The sequence below is a fragment of the Buceros rhinoceros genome, unplaced genomic scaffold, assembly GCF_000710305.1.
Source record: "Buceros rhinoceros silvestris isolate BGI_N320 unplaced genomic scaffold, ASM71030v1 scaffold16012, whole genome shotgun sequence".
Lineage (NCBI taxonomy): Eukaryota > Metazoa > Chordata > Aves > Bucerotiformes > Bucerotidae > Buceros > Buceros rhinoceros.
The window spans coordinates 1-21,058 of NW_010398435.1; the positions used below are offsets into that span (position 1 = coordinate 1).

Sequence of the window (21,058 nt, forward strand, 5' to 3'; positions counted from 1 at the left end):
GGGGCACGGGCCACCCACGTCTAGCTCTGTCTCTGCTTCAGACTGAAAATGAACAGTTAGTGAGGGCGTTTTCAACAGTATAGTAGGTAGGAGCTGATCTGTTAGGAACTATGTTGTACTGATGCAGTAACTTCTAAAAATAACTTTCTCCAGGTAGATATGATGTGGTACAAAGCTGAGTGTTTAACTTGGTTACGTTCGAGTTATTGCTAGTATTTTCTTGCCGTTTCCTGTAGTAAGTGAATTCAAGAAGCTACAGTCTTTCTAGGTAACTGCATGTTGTATGGTTCCTGCAATAATCTTTAGTTTGAACAGGGTAGTGTATGCACAAACTTCTTAATGACCAGGGTGATGAGGCTGCCGCACCTTCATCAAATCCATGGGTGACTCCAAACCGGGGGAAGCTGTTGACACGCTGGAGAGCAGGGCTGCTATTCAAGGGACCCCCAGCGAGCTGGGGAAACAGGCTAGCAGAAACCTCATGGAGCTCAACGAAGGCAAATGCAAAGACCAGTGTGTGGGATGAAATAATCTCACGCACCGTGACAGGCCAGGAGCTGACTGGTTAGAAAGCAGCTTTGCAGAACAGGACCAGGGAGTCCTAGTGAGTGACAGGTTGTAAGCGAATCATGGTGCGTCCTCACGGCAGAGAAAGCTAACAGCACCAGCCGAGTGAGCGAGTGCACGTTCGCAGCTCAAGGGAAGCGACTGCTTCCCCTCTGCTCGGCTCTTGGGACTGCTGGTGCGCACTGTGTTCCTCTGGGGCTTCTCAGAGCAGGAGAAATAATGACAAGCTGAAGCAAGCCCAGCAGAGGGCCCCTGGGCCGGTCAGGGGGCTGCAGACGGTGATGGACAGAGGGCCTCAGATAACTGGAGTTGCCTGAAGAAGAGGTGAGGTGGAAGGAGGTCTGACGGCTGTGTTCACCTGCCTAAAAGGTGGCTGTAGAGGGTGGAGGCAGGTTCTTGAAGTGACAGGATGAACGATAATGGAAGAAGTTCCAGCAAGGGAAATTCTGATGAGATAGAAGACAAAATTCTTCACGGTGCAGTGGTCAAACAGCAGAGTGGGGCCCCGAAAGGCTGTGGAACCCCTCCGTCTGTGGAGCTATTCAGAACTTAACTGGACAAGGCCTTGAGCAATCTCAGCTAGCTTTAAAGCCAGCTGTGTTTTGATCTGGCTTTGAAGCTAGATTTTGCTCTTCAGAAATTGCTTTGAACTAGCTACGGAGTGACTAGAGCCTATGATTTCAATAGCCTTCATTTTATAAAGTATTTTGAGATATCTTGGGGTGATAAGCTGACTGCTTAAGTGTTCTTAAATTTGCCTTTTATCTGTTACGACAGAAGCCCATTTAGGTACAAGATAAAATTCTGCCTAGGAAATGAAGGGATTGAATTTAATAAACAAGCAAACCATGAACTCACTATTCCTGAACTCTGATTCTCTTAAAAGCATTTGGTTTCTTTTCTTTTTTTTTTTTAATTTTAGGAAGAAAAGAAGATTCTCTTCTATCACCCAAATGAAGTAGAAAAGAATGAAAAAATTAGAAATGTGGGACTATGTGAAGCTATAGTACAATTCACAAGGTATAAAGTCTGACTGCGTGGCTCATTGTTTTAGCACAAGCCTTGTATTTTAGGTTTCCTAATCCTATGTTTTCTTTTTGTGTGTATAAATAGCTGTGTCTACATACGTGTTTTCTTTTCAGGACCTTTAGTCCAACAAAACCTGCAAAATCTCTACATACGCAGAAGAACAGACAGTTTTTCCATGAACCTGAAGAAAACTTCTGGATGGTCATGGTACTTATGCACATGATACGCATATTTCTAAAGCACCGTGTCGCAGTGTTCTCCGTGCATTCTGCATTGTCTAATACCAGCCTGTTCCTCTTGCTAGGTTGTACGGAATCCCATAATAGAAAAACACAAAGATGGGAAGCCAGTCTATGAGTATCAGGAAGAAGAATTACTGGTAAGACTGAACGTTTTTTTGGTGTATTTTAAGAGTAACTCCAGAAATATCCTAGTTTGATTCTTCTTGAACTGCTACCACGTTTGTTTTATGTAAGTACATATCTCTATCTCCAGAATGGGAAAAGGGCAAAGTACTTCTCAATAAAGCTTAAAGAGAGCAAGATAGAGAATTATCCAGATAGCTGTTCAAGATCACCCCATGAACATCAGTGAAATACACAGCTGTGAGACTTTCGGCTTGGAACAGGCAAATATTTCTTAGGATCTGTTTGATCCTAAAGTTCTTGCAAGATTTTAAAACTCTGTATTTTAATTAGGCTTAAGTGTATGTGTTACTACTTTCTTAAGACTGCTAGTAACCTTTATGAATAATCTGGGAAAACCAACAGCTCATCACTGTCGTGGGGTTTCTTGTCCAAACTGCAGTATCGTTAGGCCAGTTCCACTGACTACAGGGAGGGTATTTGGCCAGGTGGGGTGATACTGAAAAAGCTGCCTCTGTTCACTGCAGCGTGCACTAGTTCTGTTCCTCACTGCGTTCTAAGAAAAGGAGTGGTGTCATAGACACTCCAATTTGCCAGACAAACAATAAAATAGTCTTTTTCATCCAGGATGAGATCCTAGCCCAAATAAAACCTGCTGTGTTTTCCCACCCCCTTTAGCCTTTGACCTGGATGAAAAAAAAATGGAAATAAGTTCATTTTCACTGACCACTGGCCTTATGGGAGGGCACTATTTGTAACCGGTATCTTCTACATGAGTTAATAAGGTGCTTTTGGTATTAAATATAAGGAGGGAAGGGATTCCTTTTACTGAAATAGTACTTTGTAAGGACAAAAAAATTTCTAGCTGCTGACTGAAAATACTATTTAACTTCTCGGAGACTGATGTATTTAATTTGTGTGTTTGCTGGCTCTTTAAAAGCATATGTTACTTGTAGCTCAGCCAAAATATTTGAAAATATTTTTGAATATATTTGAAATTCTGCCTCCTCTTATGCTAATGTCCTGTTCTCTTTTCTGCAGGACAAGGTTTATAGTTCGGTTCTACAGCAGTGCTACAGCATGTACAAGGTAAGAGTTATTACTAGAGCCTCCTCTTCTGGGCAGAGGAAGAGATCCTCATGGTACCATTTGGATGTGCAAGTTCTCTGTTGCTTTGACATTCTTGTCTCAGTACTACTGTCTGCTCTCTTTCTGAAGCTGTAACAGTGTCGATGGAAGAGAAAAGTAAAACTTCTGCAGTTAGCTGTGCTGGTTCATTAGCTTACTGTAAAATAAAAGCCTTCTAATTTCTGTGAAGTCCAGATTTCTTCTTCCATTGGCAGTTATCCTACTAAGCATTTCAGTTTGATGGTGTTAGATATTATCTGTTGAAGCAATACTGGACGAAGGCCATCACTCTGGCTTTTATAAAACAGGAGTGTAAGATACTGAAGCGACACAGATAAATAATTTCTCTACCATTAAAGAATTTAGTTTCCTTTTCTAATTCTGCCTCTGCTGCCCTATACACCTGGACTATGCAATCTGAGAGATGTGTTTTCAATAAAGAAGGGAGGTACATTTGGATCTGTGTGGAGTCCAAAAACTGAGAAACACGAGCTGTATTGTAATCTAGCTATATTCATGGCCAAGTTGTAAGAAATTATTGTAAATGATTACCCAACTGACTTGTGTTTGGGGTTGTTGTTTTGTTTTGTTTTTAACGATTAGCTTTTCAATGGCACATTCCTGAAAGCCATGGAAGATGGAGGTGTAAAAGTTCTAAAGGAGAGACTAGAGAAATTCTTCCATCGGGTAAGATCTGATTTTTCAGGGACATACAGTGCCTGAAAAATGCAAATATTTTCTCTAAGTGGCTGCAGTATGACTATAAAACACAGGCAGTGGAAAAGGTCTAGTGGCAACACACAATGTCTGGTTCCTCTTTTTTTTTTTCATAAGCTCCTACTAACATGGTAGGTTCTTTAAGTGGAGTTGAACCACAGTGTTACAGCTTGTTGGAACCACTTAGCTGTTCAGTGTTTTTTCTAATGGAATCGTGTTCATTCTTTGAAAATTCTGCTTTAGTGTTTGAATTGGTTAGTACGATAACAACCTGTGCAGACCTGTCTGAGTAACCGTAGCAGAATCATTCAGGTGGAAGGAATCTGGGGAGGTCATCCAGTTCAGCCACCTCCTCAGCACAGGGTAACGCTGAATTCAAACTGCACTGCACAGGGCTGGTTGAGTCTTGAGAATATCCAGGGACGGAGATTCCACAAGTCCCGTAGTACTGTGAGCTCAAAGATAGTTCCAGATTTTAACTTCTCTCCCACGCTGCCCCTCGTGGAATCTGTAGTCATGCCTGATAAGGCTTCAGGAAATACTGCCGTGGTTATAACTAGTCTTAAGAATTTAATTTCAATTTTCAAAAGCAAATGTTTTAGTGAAAGGATTTAAAGCAAAACCTATTTCTGAGCAAGAAATCTGTCAAATATTTTTCAGGTATTTTTCACAAAGTAACTGAGTAGTCATGTCTGGCAGAAATTTGAGTTTCTGCAAGAAAAATTTCATCAAGCTAGCTTTAAAAGATGGCTACCAAGTGTGGGTCTGCCCCTGTTTTTCTCATTTGCACGGAAGGAAACAGGGCAGTGCTATCAGCAGCTAATTCTCTCGTGGCAGAGATGTGGATATTGATAACTCCGGTAACGGTGGAGTGTAGACACTGTATACTGGTGTTTAAAATTTTGCTCTCTTGACAGGTTTTTAAAACGATGCAATGTTGTGACAGTATAAGCCTGTGCTTTTGTTTCACTTGTGGGCTTTGGGGGCCTTGCTTGGTTTTGTAAGACTATCGTAGACTTTAGAATGAATGCTGTTGGCCCAAAGAGAACTTGATTGATTGGTGTATACTTCAGTCTAAACTAAATGAAAAATAGTGACAAAAAGGGAAGTGAAAGATCTTTAAAACATTGTTTTTCTTTGAAGTTCCTACTGAACATAAAATAGTAATTGCTATAGATTCGTATAACAATGAAATCCAAGGAAAATTTGTTTCTCCTTTTTTTTTTTTTTCTGGGTAATTAGAAATAATTAAAAAGTTTGGTCGTGCAAGTTGTCCTATTATAACCCCACTGAATGAACTGGCTACGTGTTGCTGGCAGGCTTGGCCTGCTCTGAAACTCTGAAGGGAAGTGGGACTTAGATTACAAACTCTGAGAGAGATCTGTCATACTATTTGTCTGCAAGTATGTTACTTCTTGGGTTTTTGGTAAGGTGAAATGACTGTAGAGGGAGCCATTGGATAACTGATCTTTCACAGAGCAGAGCATTTGACAGGGCATTTGAAATCTCCTGGTAAAGGTTACAGTATAGCCTTGCACAGTGAAAGCTAATGGGTTTATCTGCTCATATTTCTACGGAGTTACTTCTGAAATTAAATATTAGTAAGATAGGCTGTGCTTGCTTATACTCTCAAAAGATCTTGAGCTAGCCTTAGAAGCTGTTGTCACTATGATTAAAGAAGAGCAAGCCGACACCTGGAATCACGTTCACGCACACAAAAAATCACAGAATGGGCTGGGTTGGAAGGCACCTTCAAAGGTTTCCACGGATGGGGCAACCACCACTTCTCTGGGCAACCTGTGCCGGTGTTTTACCACCCTCAGGGGAAAAATGTCTTCCTTATATCTAGTCTGAATCTCCCCTCTTTCAGTTTAAAACCATCACCCCTTGTCCTGTCACAAGACGTCCTGCTCAGAAGTCTGTCCTGACATGAAGGAGTATGTCTTACAAGCAGAACTGGAAGGGTTTGGTGATTTTTTTTTTTTTTTTGATTGTTAGTCTAGATTACCATGGATTAGACTAAAATTTGTCATTTAAATCTACACATGGGAAGATTTCTGAATTCTAAAAAAACAACTGTCATTATTCTCTTAGTACTTGCAGACACTGCGCTTGCAGTATTGCGATCTGCTGGATGTGTTTTGTGGAATCAGCTTCTTTCCACTGGACAAAATGACCTACTTGAAAATTCAGTCATTTATTAATAGGATGGAGGAAAGCCTGAACATAGTCAAGTATACTGCATTTCTCTACAATGACCAGCTCATCTGGTAGGTACTTTCGTAATTCTTTTCTGCGACTTCATTTTTCTCACTGACTTGGAAGCTTTGCCATTATGGCACGCATCTATTCAATGAGAAACTGAAGATCAGCATGAAAATGAGAAAACTGAATGGCAGGATGAGTGGTATGTAAGAAAGGCATTGGTCTTTAGCTTTGAAATTTCTAACCTGTACCAAATGATTACTTCCACGTGTCTTTGTCATTTCCCTCTCAAGAGCTTGTGTGGATATACACAAGTTCCTCTGCAGGACTCTTCGTAGAAAAGGTTAATTAAAGGATTATTCTTTATATGGTTCTGAGCCAGAAAGTTGCAATGCTTGTGAAGAGTTCTATTTAAAAACAGCCTTAAGAACAGCAAACTTCATCTTTGTTTCAGTATTGTTTCTCTTCCTGTTTGCAGCTAATTTAGATGTGTTTTTTATTAAGCAAATAAACTAACATGTTATTAAAAGCAAATGTTCTGGGATTGGACCTACTGAGACACTGAAATATCGCTGCCCTAGTTCAACATTGCTTTGCCCAGGTTTTGGTTACAGGAAAACTGTCATCTGAAGTGCAGCACAAGCATCACTTGCATTTCCTTTTCTCCCTCATGGTTCTAGGAGTGGACTGGAACAAGATGACATGAGAATTTTGTACAAATATCTCACGACGTCTCTGTTTCCAAGGCACATGGAGCCTGAGGTATGGTAGCTGGGTTTTTGGGGGGTGAGGGAGGTGGTGGTTGTGTTTGGTTTTTGTGTCTGTGTTGGGTTTTTTAATTTTTTCTTCTTTTTTGTTTATCTCATACACACTAAGGGCTAGAATACCAAGGAGGAGTACCTTTCTTCCCCACAACCCCCCTACCTTAAATTTTAGTTTAGGAATTTGCAGCTGTGTTGCTTTTGGAGCACTCTACTAAACTCAACTGTATTTGCACCTAACACAATACGAATTGTGTTGATAATTTGAATGTGGGATAGCGATAGGGAGTTTGCTGAATGTTCATACCTCACGACTGCTCAGTACTGCAAATGATTCACTTCAGCTTAATGGCTAAACGCCATGGAGTGTTGTAAGACCACATGGAATTAGTTACCTCTTCCCCCATCAATCAGCTCCATAAGTTAAGTTTAATAAATGCAAAATGAGAATGCCCTGTTCTGTCAGCATCTCTTATACTTCAGCTTGATCTCCTTCGTGTTCCCAAAGAGAATCTTCACCAGTGGTAATTTCTGCAAATGGTTTGTGTTGAGTTTGATGGAAGGACAGTTCACGACACGTAACAAAAAATACCTCTAAGCTGTTTTTTCTTGTGTGTGTTCTTTTTGCTTCAGTTAGCAGGCAGAGATTCTCCAATACGCGCTGAAATGCCAGGAAATCTACAACACTATGGAAGGTAGCTCTTGTTTACTGTCACCATCTACTGCTTCTTCCCTCAAGGGCAAAATAATCAGGAGGGGTACATATATTTTGAGTACATATTTCACACACAGTTCATTTCAGAGGGTCGCACAGTAGTTGGTGCAATGTAGAACTTCACCTGTGGAGAAAAAAACAGAAAAGGCTTAATTGACATTACTGCATATTTGTGTTTCTTCCCCGCTGTTCTTAATGCACTGCATGAAAAAATTTGGAACTGCTCTGGTCATTTCTTTTCAGTCAGACACTTCAGACAAATGCAGCATGTCAGAGTGGGGAATTACGTACTTGAGCAGCTAGGCAATGCTGTTTTGAATAATTGTGGGTTTGGGCATCTTTAATCACAGTAATTTCCCTTGCCTGATTTATTGTACTCTTTTGGGATCAAGGTCCTGGCACACGCTCCCTGTTCCACCCTGCCCCCCCAACCCAAGTTTAGGTGCTTTTAAGACACCACGGTTCTACATAAAACTGACTTGAATGTACTGTTGGAAAGCAAAGGAACAGTGCTTTCCCAGTAGCAACAAAAAAGGGGTTTTTAAAGATAATCACAGCTTGAATGTGGAAAGAGTTCTGTTGTTCCTCTGATCTGCAGTTTATTTCCTTAGTGTTATTCTGGGTTTCTGATCCTGTTTCTTTAACTCTTTGGAGCATGCATGCAAATAATACTTAGAAAATGTAAGCGTGCTGAGATAATGTATAAAGGGCTCTGTGCCTGCCTGGAGAACTGAAAACTCACTGTATTCAAATAGATTCATATGGGCAAGTAATCACTAGTTTCAAGAACATCTGTTAAATGGGAAAACCTGAAATACAAGAATTCATCTCATCTGACCTACTGAATTATTTTCTAGGTTTCTTACTGGACCTTTACATCTTAATGATCCAGAAGCAAAATGCCGTTTCCCCAAAATATTTGTTAACACTGATGACACTTACGAAGAGCTTCATTTAATTGTTTATAAGGTATTACATTCTTCTCTGCAGTTATTCCACAGAATATAGATACAATGATGTGAGGTACTCATGAGTTGCATCGGAAGATGCATTGATAAGACCACGTTAAAGCAAAGAGAAAACTCTTTGGTGTTTATAGCAACAAGCTATAAAGCCTGTGTCCTCTTTCCCCTCTCTTGTACCCTCCCCAAACCAGTGGTTTTACTGAAACAAAATACAGGCCTTAGTGGTTTCATACCTGGCTTTACGTGAATGCATTAATGAATGAAACAAAAAAACTTTTTTGATTAAATGCAGGTTTTTTGCAGACATATATTCTTGCATAAAATGCATTTTTAGCAAATTTTACCTTTACAACTTAAAATTCAGCCCAGTTAACAGTTTTTAAAATCGTAAGTATCCTGTGTTGTGCAGGAATGAAAAGAGATTATCTTACTGAAGTCTTACCTTTAAAGCAAGTTTGGAGTTTTTTTTGTAATTTAACTGGTTTACTCGTGTGTGACCTCACTGAAGTATTGTCATTTATTTATTGTCATTTATTTATTTATTATTGTCATTTATTTATTTACCTCAACAACAGGTAGTTGAGGTAACCTGTTGTAAATGTTTTTTTTTGCTTTAACTTGTTTGTTCCAGGCCATGAGTGCAGCTGTCTGCTTTATGATTGATGGTAAGTACCCATTGGCATCACTTATTTGGCAAGACACAGTTAGTACAAAACGCTATTACATGCAACTTGTTTTACTCTTGAAAAATACGTTAATTTGTTATTTGAGTCTCTTCATGAATGCTTTTATCAGTCGTTGGATTTTTTTTTGTTGTTCTAGTGGTATTAGTAACTCAATTTACACAATAAAATGACTAAATATTGTGTCAGTTAGCCAGGCACTGTCAAAGTCATCCATAAGGTTACAGTTAAGAGAGAAATTTGTCCCAGGACTCACACTGATGTTTAAAGAAAACAACTACAGAAACTGCAGCTGTGGGAAGAGAATCTCATCTCTCTCTTTTCTTTACCGACAATCTAGCTTCAATTCCACCTACTCTGGAGTTTTGCCGTAAACTGGACAGCATTGTTGGGCCTCAACTCACCGTGTTAGCATCAGACATATGTGAACAATACAACATCAACAAGCGAATATCAGGGTTTGTACCACATTCCTGTTCCTGTTGCAGTCCGTCATTAGTTGGTTAAAAATTAGGTTTAATTAACTGCTTAAATAATGGTAACATGAGGCCAAATGTTGAAGGCATTAGTTAACTGTGCACTTTAAACAATGTTTCTCTACCTTTCTGCATCTTAAGCACTTACGAAGTGTCTGTTGTTGTGTATTTAGGTCTTCCTAAAGTAACAACATTTGTGTTAATTTAGGAACAAATGTTTATTGTGTGGCTGAAACCTTTTCCTCTATCTGCATAATTGTTGCAGAAGAAATCATGTAAATATTAAGATAAATCTCACTACCATCAATTGAGGTTCTGCCTCCATCTCCCAGTTGTCAGCAGATTGTTCAGATACAAGAGGTGGAACTTGTAGTTTTTGCTTCTTTCATATGTGATCTGAAACTAGCTGAGCTGTGGAGATGATGATTTCTACAGATTACTGTGCTTGCAGAAATATATATGAGATAGCAAAAATGACAGCTGAAGGGGTAGTCCTCTGTCACCGTCCCCCCCCCACTGAAGCAGACAAGTAGCAGTTCCTGTAAAATACTAACTTCACTTTATACTTTCTTCTAACTTTTGTTGAGGAAAATAGAATCTCATAATGTTCACAAATAACTCTTGGGCTAGTAGAACATCTGAATTTTAATTACAAAAAATCGAAAGACATCCCTGTCTTTGCACCCATGTCCTCCTTCGTGCTGATGTCCTTCAACTTCTCTTTTTCCCAGGCTGCTGTTTTGTATAAAGTTAAAAGAATTTTCACCTCAAGTCGACACTGTCAGCACTAGCTCTGCGTACTGCCTTAAACACGAGTACTTAGAGCTTAGAGTGTATGTAACTCTTAACTGTTACAAATCCAAAAGGACAATGAAGGTCTAGATGCTCTAACAACTCCTGTGTAACGGTTTGACAAGGGGATTTTTGTGAGTGGATTATTTGGTTACAATGCAAGCTTTACAGCCGAGTCCTTTTTTCCAGAATTACTGCTTCTTGAAGGGTGGCTCTGTATGGTAGGTGAGGAAAAAACTATCTTATTTTTTCTATTTTGCAGGACAAGGTAACTACTCGAGGAGAAAAAAAAAATCAAATGAAAAAGGGTGCTAATGCTTTGGAAAATATACTTCACTTAGGACTTTAGCTGACTTGTCATAAAATTTTATTTCTTTTTAGAATTTTTAGTTGGGAAAGCAAGAACAGCATCACATATGACAATAAAAGAGGATTTAAACCAAAGATAAGTGTGTGACTGAACTCATTTAGGTGTAGTATGCCTAATCAGCAAAATCATAGGCTATAGAGTAGGATGTGCTTGAATTGTGCCAATGTACTAAATCATTAAACTCGGGGTTTTTTAGTGACATCTGGGACGGGCTTTGGCAGCTCTGACTCTTTTAAAGTTTAATGCCATAGTGCCCTGAAAACATGATACAGTTTCTTGACTCTAAAGCATCTGGGTGACAGAGAGCAAGGGTATCTAGTTGTTTGCCAGGATGCGTGGTGTCATCACAGCATCTCCCTGGTTCTGAATAATACATAGCCTGAAGTACCAATTGCTATGGCCAGTTTTTGTCAGTCTGAATTTGTTGTGACTTTTATTAAATTATTACTAAATCTGTCCCTTAAAGCTGTAGTTTTGGTAAAAGAGGAAATGGAGGAAGACAGCCAAGGCAGGAGTTTGAAAACAGTCTCTTGCCTGGTGCAAACAAAGGATGGGGAGAAGCCTGAGGACGAATTCTTTCTTCTGATGGTAACAAAGACGTGAGTGGAAGATTACCTAAAGGCCTAGCAACAGATTGGACTGGCATGGTTTTTTGTTACCCACCTCCAAAAAAAAAAAAAGTGTGTTAAAATGAAGTTTGATCATGCCACAAGTCTTACTGTACTTGGGTCTCTTCAGCATGAAGATATCTTCAGGATGTCTGAGCAAGCTTTGCAGTGGCTAGTGACTGTTCTCTGTGAGCCTGTGCTTATACATGTCAGTATTCACAAGTCATTTTTTGAAAATCTTTGTAGGGCTGAGAAGGAGCCTCAGTTTAAGTTTATCTATTTCAATCACATGAACCTGGCAGAGAAAAGCACCATTCACATGAGGAAAACACCCAGTCTATCACTTGCATCTGTTCACCCTGACCTCATGAAGATTCTTGGTGACATCAACAGTGACTTCTCCAGGTAATGCTTTTAACTATTAAATAGTCTGTAACTTCTTCCACCAAGTAGATTTTTTTCAGAGGAGTGAAGCTTTCATGTCTTTTTGTTCGTGGATGGCTATTCGTAGCTCTGTGAGGTACATGGTGTAACCTGAGTTACACTGGGTATTTTGTGTTGGTGTAGAAGCAGTCTGTCCTAAACAAAACTTCTATTGTACTTTTAAAAGAATAATTTAAAGGGCCAGGGCCTCTATCCAAGAAAATATCTAATCTATTTGAAGCTTCAGAGTAGCCATAACAAACTTAAAAGGGATATGAGATCTAGTGCTTTTGCACTTCAGTCTGTCTAACCTGTGGATAAGTAGTGTGAAGGACAAGGAAACCTGCTTCTGCCTGTGTTGTACCCTCCTCTGAAACAGCTGGCAGTTACTACAGTACCGCTGATAGACAAGATAGCTGGCTGCTTGTCAGCGGGTATCGTGCTTCAAGGGTGGGGAGAAGACCCTCTGTCACTGTGAAATTAATGAAGAACATGAAAATGCTGAATGACACTGATGTCTATGACTAATTAGTGACCAGCAATTTTCCCACTCTGCTTAAGGACAAGTTTTTCACTTTTCTATAACTGAAAAAACATTTCATCGTTCTATGGAACCACTGGGTTAGTGGCATCTTTCTGTAATCTGTCTGGTGGTTGAGCATGGTTTAGCTCTGGGTTCCACAAGTAGATACGTGAAAGCTTAGTATCACCAAACCATCTCCAGCTTTTGTTACTTGGTCGCTGTGGCAAATCACACTTCTGTGAAGTGTGTCCTTAGCAGTGTGCAGGATAGGTGTTTTCTTTAGAGCACTGGTGTGTTTGGCTGATGGAAGTTAATGGTTTACTCATCTGGGGACATAACTGTCCTAAGCAGACACTTAGGAAGCCTTCATCCAGGATTCCCCAACTATGTCTAAGTTAGTATTGGTAGTCTCTGATGCTGCACAACCACAACAATTCATGATATTAAGCTGTCTTAATGATTACATATAAAATATTTAAGATGAACTTGCTGCCACCTTCTTTACTTTCTAAAACTTCTTTCAGAGTTGATGAAGACGAGGAAATTATTGTGAAGGCAATGAGTGATTACTGGGTAGTTGGGAAAAAGTCTGACCAGCGAGAACTGTATGTTATTTTGAATCAAAAAAATGCTAATCTGATTGAAGTTAATGGTAAGGATTGGTTTTTTTATTACCATTTAAATACAGTTACTAAGTTACAATTACTAAAGTATATGTCTCTGGAGAAGTAATAAAATCCATCTCACAAGAAATGTAGAGGGATTCATCTATGATACACCAGGTAAGTTTGCATAAGGTTTTAGTCTGCCTTCTGCCAGGTGAAAGAACAGCATAAATATTCAGCAGACATTCTTAATTATTAATGGATCATTATTCCTCCTTCAAATAATAGAGGAGACTCGGTGAGCTTAGATTAGGAGTAATTAATGAAGTGTATTATAGGTGAGAGATGAACGTATATTTACATCTCAGTTAGATTTTTGTCCGTGATCTCTGGGTGGGTTACTTATACATAATGTCTGTCCTGTCAGTTGTCCTCATTCCATTGCTGTCTTGTTTCTAATGCTGTTTTGAGAATGATTTACTGTGACTAAGAGTGCAAATTAACATCAAGTCTATTTAAAAACTTACTGCGTCTTAAAGAGAATGTCAGTTGAGTTTTACTTGCAGCAGCTTTAGGGCTTTCTGTTTTAATAGGAGGCAACGTGTTTGCTTGCATAATGGGAAAGAATTAATGCTCTTCCAAGAGTAAAGCCTAGCAACCTAAATTTTAAAAAGGGTAATTAGTTGCATGACTTATAATAATCTCTAATGGTCTTTCACAATCAAACCCACCATACAGAAACAGTGAGTAAGTGTTTCTGTGCCTGATAAACTTGGGAAGTGTTGTCTGCCAAACAGCACAAAGCAAAAGCTTTGACTGGCTTTATTTTAACAGACTACTCTAATCCCTCCTTCCCCTGAAAAAGGGTCACAATATTCTTCCTTGTGTTGAAGCGAAGTCTGCTTTCGCAGTGCAGAAGTTTGCCAAGATGAATGGCCCAGCAGCAAACTCATTTACACTTCAGCCCCTTAGCATGCAACTCCTCTCTGAGACAGTGAAATGTCAGACTTGACTCAACTTTCTCTTACGGAAGACAGACTAACATTAAGGGTATTTCTGCATTAGAAACTCTTAGGGGTTTTTTCTGTTTGAATTTAATTATATTCCTCTTTATGATCCCCAGGGTTTTCCTGGTGGAGGTTCGGGTAAAATATCATACTGAAATACCTCATTTTAATTTTTTTTACAGAAGAAGTGAAGAAACTTTGTGCAACACAGTTCAATAATATTTTCTTCTTGGATTGATCTGTAAAAGGCTGATTTATTGAAGATGTCAATGTCAGACACTGTTCAACACGAAAAGTTATTAGTCATATTATTGACTGGAATAATGACATTAGTAAAGCAATACTTGCTTTGTAAGAATCAAAGTTTCTACTAAAATCTGTAAACTGATCATAAAATTTTTAGATTTTAAAAATGTTTATGTGCAAACTAATTAAAAATCAATCTGAATTCATCTGTACCATTCCATTCTGATATCATTATGTGAATATTTTACTGGACAATAAAACTAATAATTGTTACACTTTTAAGGGCATCTTTTGTTTTCCTGTGATCATTTGAATCAATGTGTGACTTTCTGCTAATTTTCTACAATATGAAACTGGACTGGCTACAACAGACCCGTGAACAGAAAACCTTCTAGGTTGACCTGTTCTTTGCACCCCCTGCTTCAGTCCGATTTGTCAAATTCTTACATAGTTGTTCAGATGCAGTACTTCAAATAAACCATGTTTGAAGCAGAAACCATTTCATGACAAGGGATCAGTTCTTGTATCAACACTGAGAGAATTTTTAGGTACAAGTCAAATCTTGACTTTTGGAATAGTTCTGCTTAAGGGTTACACTCATGTAAATGACTGTGTTCTCCTTCCCACGACCCTTGAGGTAAGAGCAGTTTCCTTCTAAAACCAGCAAGTCTTGTGCATATAGTTCAATCATATTTTAGACCTTACTACAAGTCTGGTTCTTCTGTTGGTGCTTTTTTTTTCTTCAAAGGGTACTTACTTGAAGCTTCAGGCATCAAAAGATTCTTTTCTTCTTTTTCTTTTTGCAAGCAGGCACCTTGGTAACTGGAGGTGCTACAGTGGGTGCCTCTTCCTTCGAAGGGGGTGCTAACTGTGTGACAGGCTCCTCTAACTCCTGAAAACCTGTGCTCTTGGAGTCAAGTGTGTGTGCTGCCATGGCCGCTTCAAGCCTTTTTGCCTCTTCTGCTTCTCTTCCAGCAATAAGTCTGAGTGAACAGAGTTTAAATTTAATGTACTGCAAGAGCAAGGAACACAGATTTATACTAATTTATACTAAGCAACCTCAGTTGCATTTACCACTTTAAGTCTGACTTACAGTATGTGAAATAAAATCTAAATGACCCTTAACTGCCTTTACAGAGAGCTGTCAGGAAGTACCAAAGTGAAGAGTTCTGTAACCTGAGAGCAGCCTCTATTTGTTACTCCAACCAGTAACAGAAGTCACATGAATTAGATTCTGTATGTTGTTTTTTTAAACCTGGATGAGTTTGTTTTCCCTGTTACAGAATGCTAGACTACTCTATTAAAGCACACATCTCATTTTCATTGTCAGTAGAAGAGGTGACAGTACTGCAAGATAAGAAACACTCACTTTGCCAGCTCCTCATCCTTGATCTTTCTCAGCTCAGCTAATTCAGCATCCCAAATGCGATTTTCTTTTATTTTTTCCTTCAGCACTTTTTCATGCTGGTAGGCAGGAAATAACTTAGTTGTAAAAAAGATGTGCACCTGACCCATCCGCAGACTGAACTCATCTTGTTCAGTTCTCGTTTCTTTTGGTTCACCTGCAACGTGTAAATTAAACATTTAACAGGGCACTTCTATTTCAAATGTGTTTTGGACTATGCTATTTCAGATCTGATAACTGCAAAGGGACAGTCTGGCTTCTGCATAGTACGGAAGATGACAACTGTGAGAAACATCTAACTGATGCATGTGAAAGGGGATGGCCCTTTTGTGGGCCTTCAGAGTGACTTGTCCCTGGGAATGGAACCAATATGAATTTTTCCCTTTAGCCCTATGATAAATGTCTTCTGCAGTTCAGTAGGACGGTTCAGTACCCATAACTCCCGTGCATGGAGCAAAGGGAGGAACGAAGATGACTACCTGAAAGAACAGAATTGGGTGCAAGCATCCAGTTGCCCCGGCTGCCAGAAAGGAGGCCGGGGCCCATCTGCTGGTTCTTGCAGAAACAATGCTGCTTCCAGTTTGTAACTTTACCCTCATCAGGTTCCAGAGAAAGAGCCGATTGCTGACTACACAAAGATCCTCATCTACCTATAATCTTAGATTTGGGTTCTTTATCTGTAGAAAATGTTCAACGAGCACAAAGCATCTCCCGCGCAGAAGGGAGATGGTACAAAAAGGGTAATGGCCTCAACATATGAAAACACTCTTAGTGATTTCTCTTCTGCTTGAATGATGGCCTGTCATAACATCTTATTCCAACTAATGGTGTCAAACCATTAATAATAATAATTATTATATTAAATTTTAAAAAAAGGCACAGCAGTAGTATCTTTGTCCAAGAAATTAAAAAAAAACCAAAAACTAATGAGCAGGCTTGCAGATTGAGCTTCTCAGAGTAAATTCACATTGCAACATATAGATGGCCTACAATACAATGTGGTATTTTAAAATAGGGGAAACTAATTAAGTAAGTCTCTACCTAAATGCCTCAATTATTAAGTTTCATTTTCTATAAGAAATTGCTTTTTAAAAATCTTCCAGAATTAATGTTCATTTACTGCCCTCTTGTGACAAGCTGAAATCTGCATGATTAAAATTTTGCAATTCAAAAGCTGAGGGGTTTTTTGTGCTAGTCTTAAAACAGTGACAGTTCCTTTGCTGGAGAGTTTCTGCATCCCAGCTGAACAATTACAGAACATCTTTGATATCTCCATGAGTTATGCAAAATGAGGGGACAGTTTCTGATATTGCAAAAAATAAAATTACTCAGTCTGTAATTCTGTGCATTAAATACCAGGTTTGATCTTCAGCACGAACAAAGATAAATTGTCATCTGGCCTTACAGCCAGACCTGAGGCTGGAATACTTCTGTACTGATAAAAACCTTGTTTATAATGAAAGCAGTGCAGAGTTCAATCTCCTGTTTCCATGTCGTATCAGTGGGACAGAACAAGAAGAATTTACTTTTTAAAAGCCTTTAAGTTATTTTTAAGGAAAATGTGACAGCTTCTAATTAAAAAGCATAAAAGCTGAGAGATTCAAACTTGGCCAGTTTTCTGTGTAGAGCAGGGGAGGAAAGCTAAACATAAACCTATCCATAACTGCCCAAGTGAACACAGCTACCCTCTGTAAGCGCACTTCATCCCCTGCTTCAATCATCAGCTACTGTTTTAATCATCTTTACAGCTGTAGAAAGAGTGAATCTCCGGTAGCACCACCGCTTACAGGTGCTGACTACAGAACTCACCCAGCAGAAATTCTTGGAGAGGATGCCCTCTGTCTTCACAAGGTCTCAGGGGCTGGCAAGAAGTTTTAAACTCAGTTACTAAATGCCTAGACTTGTGTTCAAATCAGAAAGTGAAATCACGTGCCCATTTGAGTCAAGCAAATTCCTGTCTCCAAAGCATTCTGCCAACCACATGCATTCTGCAATTATGCTTACTTCAAAACATTTACATTACAATAGTGTTTTGCACCTTCAAGTATTAGCAAAATCGGTCACAACGCTTTGATACCAGCCAGGGGAAGTAGGATTATCCTATTTCAGAGTTAGTTAGGGTAAAAGTACAGAAAACAAGCGCTCCTGTTCGTCGGCACGTCCCTTTGTTCTTAGGTGTACATGCTACGTACATTCACCTGCTCCTGAGGAAACAGTAATGAAATGCCATTCCAGACTACAGGAATATACTCCAGGAATTATATTGGGTGAAAAGGAAAGAACAACATTCAAGAGCGTTATCTGAGAAGGATGGTTTGAAATCTTTCCAACTGTCATCCCAGGCATCTTCTGCAGCCTCATGATGCCACTCTTTTCAGACATGTGACACTGTAAGTCTCACAAAAACTCAGGTCGAACACAATTCTGTTTTCTAAAAGTCATGAAGTTTCCAAATTCTCTGGAAATCTCTGATTTCCACCATTCCAGTACAAAACAGTAATCCTTACTATCCTACCCTGAAATCACAGAGATCAAAGAGAATATATTTGTTCTTGGAATATCAAGAATCTCATTAGATTTATACACTGGGTACAAAATTGTAAAGGCAGAGAAGGTGAGAAGTTTGCTGGGAGAATTCTGAAAAGTGTTTTAGGTATTATATTAGTTACCTTTCCCAGTGCTTCTAAATCTCTGCTGTTTCTCAGCCTCTCTCACTGCCCACTTTGTGAATCAAGGTAAAACCATAGCTTTGTTACCGCTGTTTAACGTAGAAGTTACACCCAATAACATTCTAAAAAACAAGAGCTGAGTGTATGTGTGTGGGAAATGCTTTTATTAGCAACAGATAAGCACCATTTTCAGGCTTGTACATATAGCCAGGCATGGGAACACACTATTTAATACTAGATGAGATTACAGTCCCTTTTAAAACTTAAAACTGCCTTAGCTATTCTGTCACCCATGAACTGAAAACCCTCTGCTCCATCTTTCACTGTGGGCTCTTTACATACCTCATGTTTCCTTATTTCATCTTGTGATACAACACTTTTGCTTGAAGACGACCATGGGCAAGAGTAAAGGTCAGCTGCCTCGGAAATGTCACTGCTTATGTCTGTACCAGTTGCACTTGTGCTGTACGTGCACTAATAAAACATAAACATAAGAAGAATTTTATTTTTGGTACATTATGAATTAAGATTTTCTTTTAGTCTTGGACAATCTGACCACTTGAACTAGACCATTGTACTGTCCAACTGCGTTAATGCTTGCAGTGACGCAAGGAAATGGGTTCCATGGGAAGGGCTGCAAGTACTTCAGGTCTGCATCTAGGAGTATGTACACGTGTTAGAACTGTCTCTACTGGTGTTATGATCTAAGGTAGTAACCAACTAAAAAAGCAGCAGGACCCAATCCAACGACTGTTGATGCAAAAAGAGGAAATTGGTTTCTATGTTCAGGAAACAGAACATTTGCAGGGCCCAACTTCACCCTCTAAGTGGACATAGAATAATATTTAACAGATCTACATCACCTTTACCTGGGACAGAGAATGTTCTGAGTACAGAGACACATCTGTGGTTCTCTCGGAGAGTCCCTCGATTCTAAAGCTACTTCTCTTCCAGTTAGCATGAGCTACTTGCTCCTTAATCATATCACTGGTAACATACACCAACGCACAATCAAGAAGAGCTTCAACAAATTCAAGAAAAACCAACTAGAGTAAAACAAATGCAAAGATTAATTCATTAATTTTTGCATAATCCCGTCATTAACAGGTATATGTACCTGAGCAAGCAAAGAACTCAAAAATGATTGCGAAGCCTCGCTGGCCTCATTTATCCACTCAAACATGCCACCTTCTGAAGAAAACCTGCCTACAGCCAAAGCTCAAAAAATTCAGGAGGTGATATATTATTATGTCTTATTCAAGTCATATTGAAATAAAATACTGAATAGTGTTTTTACTTACTCTAATAAATAACACACAATTATTGCTATTATCGAAAACATCTAATTGCATACAGCACTTCCAGAAAACCCACGAATGGCTGTATAATGAACCCCTCAGTAAGACTTACACTGTGTGTTCAGTTTATCAGATCCTGTTTAAAACAACAAATTCAACTATATCATTTACAATAGTCCTTCGCTCCGTAAGAGCCACTCCTTTAAGGGTGAAGGCCCTCTGTAGCAGGCCAGCTGTCAGGCAGCACAACAGTCTTCTACAGTCACTACCTGACCTCACTGAGGCGGCAGCACTTCACACATCACTGATCAGCTCTCTTGGATCACCAGATTTTCAAGATCAGTGGGTTCACATCTTAATTATTGACCCATCTTAACATTTCCAGTGCATGCTCAGCAGCTGGAAGTGCTGAGATTCATCCCTGCATAACCACTGTATACACATACTGTCAGGCACCTGCACCACAGCGAGGACTACTACTAGCAGCAGTTTCCTAGAAATACTATTTCAACCTCTGGGTTATGGCCCTCTTAGAGTTATTTATACGATAATAGAGTTATTTATCAATTATTTGTATGGTATATTTGTTATTTATCAGCTATGCGGAGACTGTATGAAGAAGGGTAAGATAATAAAAACATAAAAGTACATGAGCTGAACTAGAAGATATAGTCAGAAAAAAGAAGACCAGAGGCTCAAATTTGTAATCTTTATTTTTAATAAATAAATTAATTTTCCTCCTGTTCTAGTAGGTAAGACAGTATCTGCAGAATTTTTTAGAAGTAATTTTAATTGTTCCTATCGCAATGAGCTCTGATATGGTTTTTCCCATACACACCTCCAGCTCCAGGTTGGTATCACTGCTATCATGTAGAGAGGAACCATCTTTCAAAAGTATTTCCGCAAGTCTTGAAGTAGTTAATTGTTTGCTGAGAAGTTGAAAATCCTGTTTGACAGTAAGTGTTGAATGTTAACAGCACTTAAGGCATTGCCACACGGACCTAATATAACTCCCTTTAAAGCCTGTGTCAATAGTTCTAGCGGTTTCAAATGATAACTTCCACACATAATTAACAAAATGAAATTGTGACCCTACTGAAGTCAATAGGAATTTTGCCTACGCTGCAAAACCAGTGTTAAGAAAGAACTTGTGAAAGGTCATAAATAAAAACCAAAATTTACAGTTTTGACATCTCATATTTTTATTAATATTTTTCACAGAAAAAAAGGGTTGGATTTAAACAGCGACAGTGACCCAAACCCCAGGCTTATCAATGGGAATTGTTCCCTAGCTTCAGTGTAACCTCCATCTGTCCCTGAGTTACTGAGTTTTAGTAAAGAATCTCATGTTCCTCTTGCAGTATGTTAAATTAATACATTATTAAAATGGTTTACTGTGTTATTTCAAAAGCTGTCAGCCTTTGACTTCTGCCAACAAAATGTTTTCAGATCTACATTTTACTGGGGGGGGGGGGCAGAAAAAAAATTTCAATTCCCTCAA

At 39.1% G+C, this 21,058-nt stretch overlaps 2 protein-coding genes across 2 annotated transcripts in view; one reads left to right on the forward strand and one right to left on the reverse strand.

The window, feature by feature from the left end:
- Positions 1-1,493: 1,493 nt before the first annotated feature.
- Positions 1,494-14,464, forward strand: LOC104488991 (vacuolar fusion protein CCZ1 homolog). The gene is made up of 14 exons (XM_010131103.1): positions 1,494-1,587; positions 1,710-1,803; positions 1,901-1,975; positions 3,003-3,050; positions 3,693-3,776; positions 5,901-6,076; positions 6,692-6,773; positions 7,406-7,467; positions 8,345-8,456; positions 9,084-9,117; positions 9,476-9,593; positions 11,628-11,786; positions 12,852-12,979; positions 14,122-14,464. The coding sequence occupies exons 2-14, from the start codon at positions 1,795-1,797 to the stop codon at positions 14,175-14,177; spliced, it is 1,143 nt and encodes a 380-aa protein (XP_010129405.1). The 5' UTR covers positions 1,494-1,587; positions 1,710-1,794; the 3' UTR covers positions 14,178-14,464.
- A 493-nt stretch (positions 14,465-14,957) lies between these two features.
- The window catches only part of LOC104488992 (radial spoke head 10 homolog B-like), a 14,342-nt gene continuing 8,241 nt past the window's right edge, over positions 14,958-21,058 (reverse strand). The window contains exons 14-19 of the mRNA XM_010131104.1: positions 20,396-20,503; positions 19,129-19,305; positions 18,602-18,733; positions 17,400-17,451; positions 15,555-15,747; positions 14,958-15,168 (exon numbers count right to left, since the gene is read on the reverse strand). Of these exons, the coding sequence (XP_010129406.1) occupies positions 14,958-15,168; positions 15,555-15,747; positions 17,400-17,451; positions 18,602-18,733; positions 19,129-19,305; positions 20,396-20,503 (873 nt within the window). The remainder of the gene's footprint in view (positions 15,169-15,554; positions 15,748-17,399; positions 17,452-18,601; positions 18,734-19,128; positions 19,306-20,395; positions 20,504-21,058) is intronic.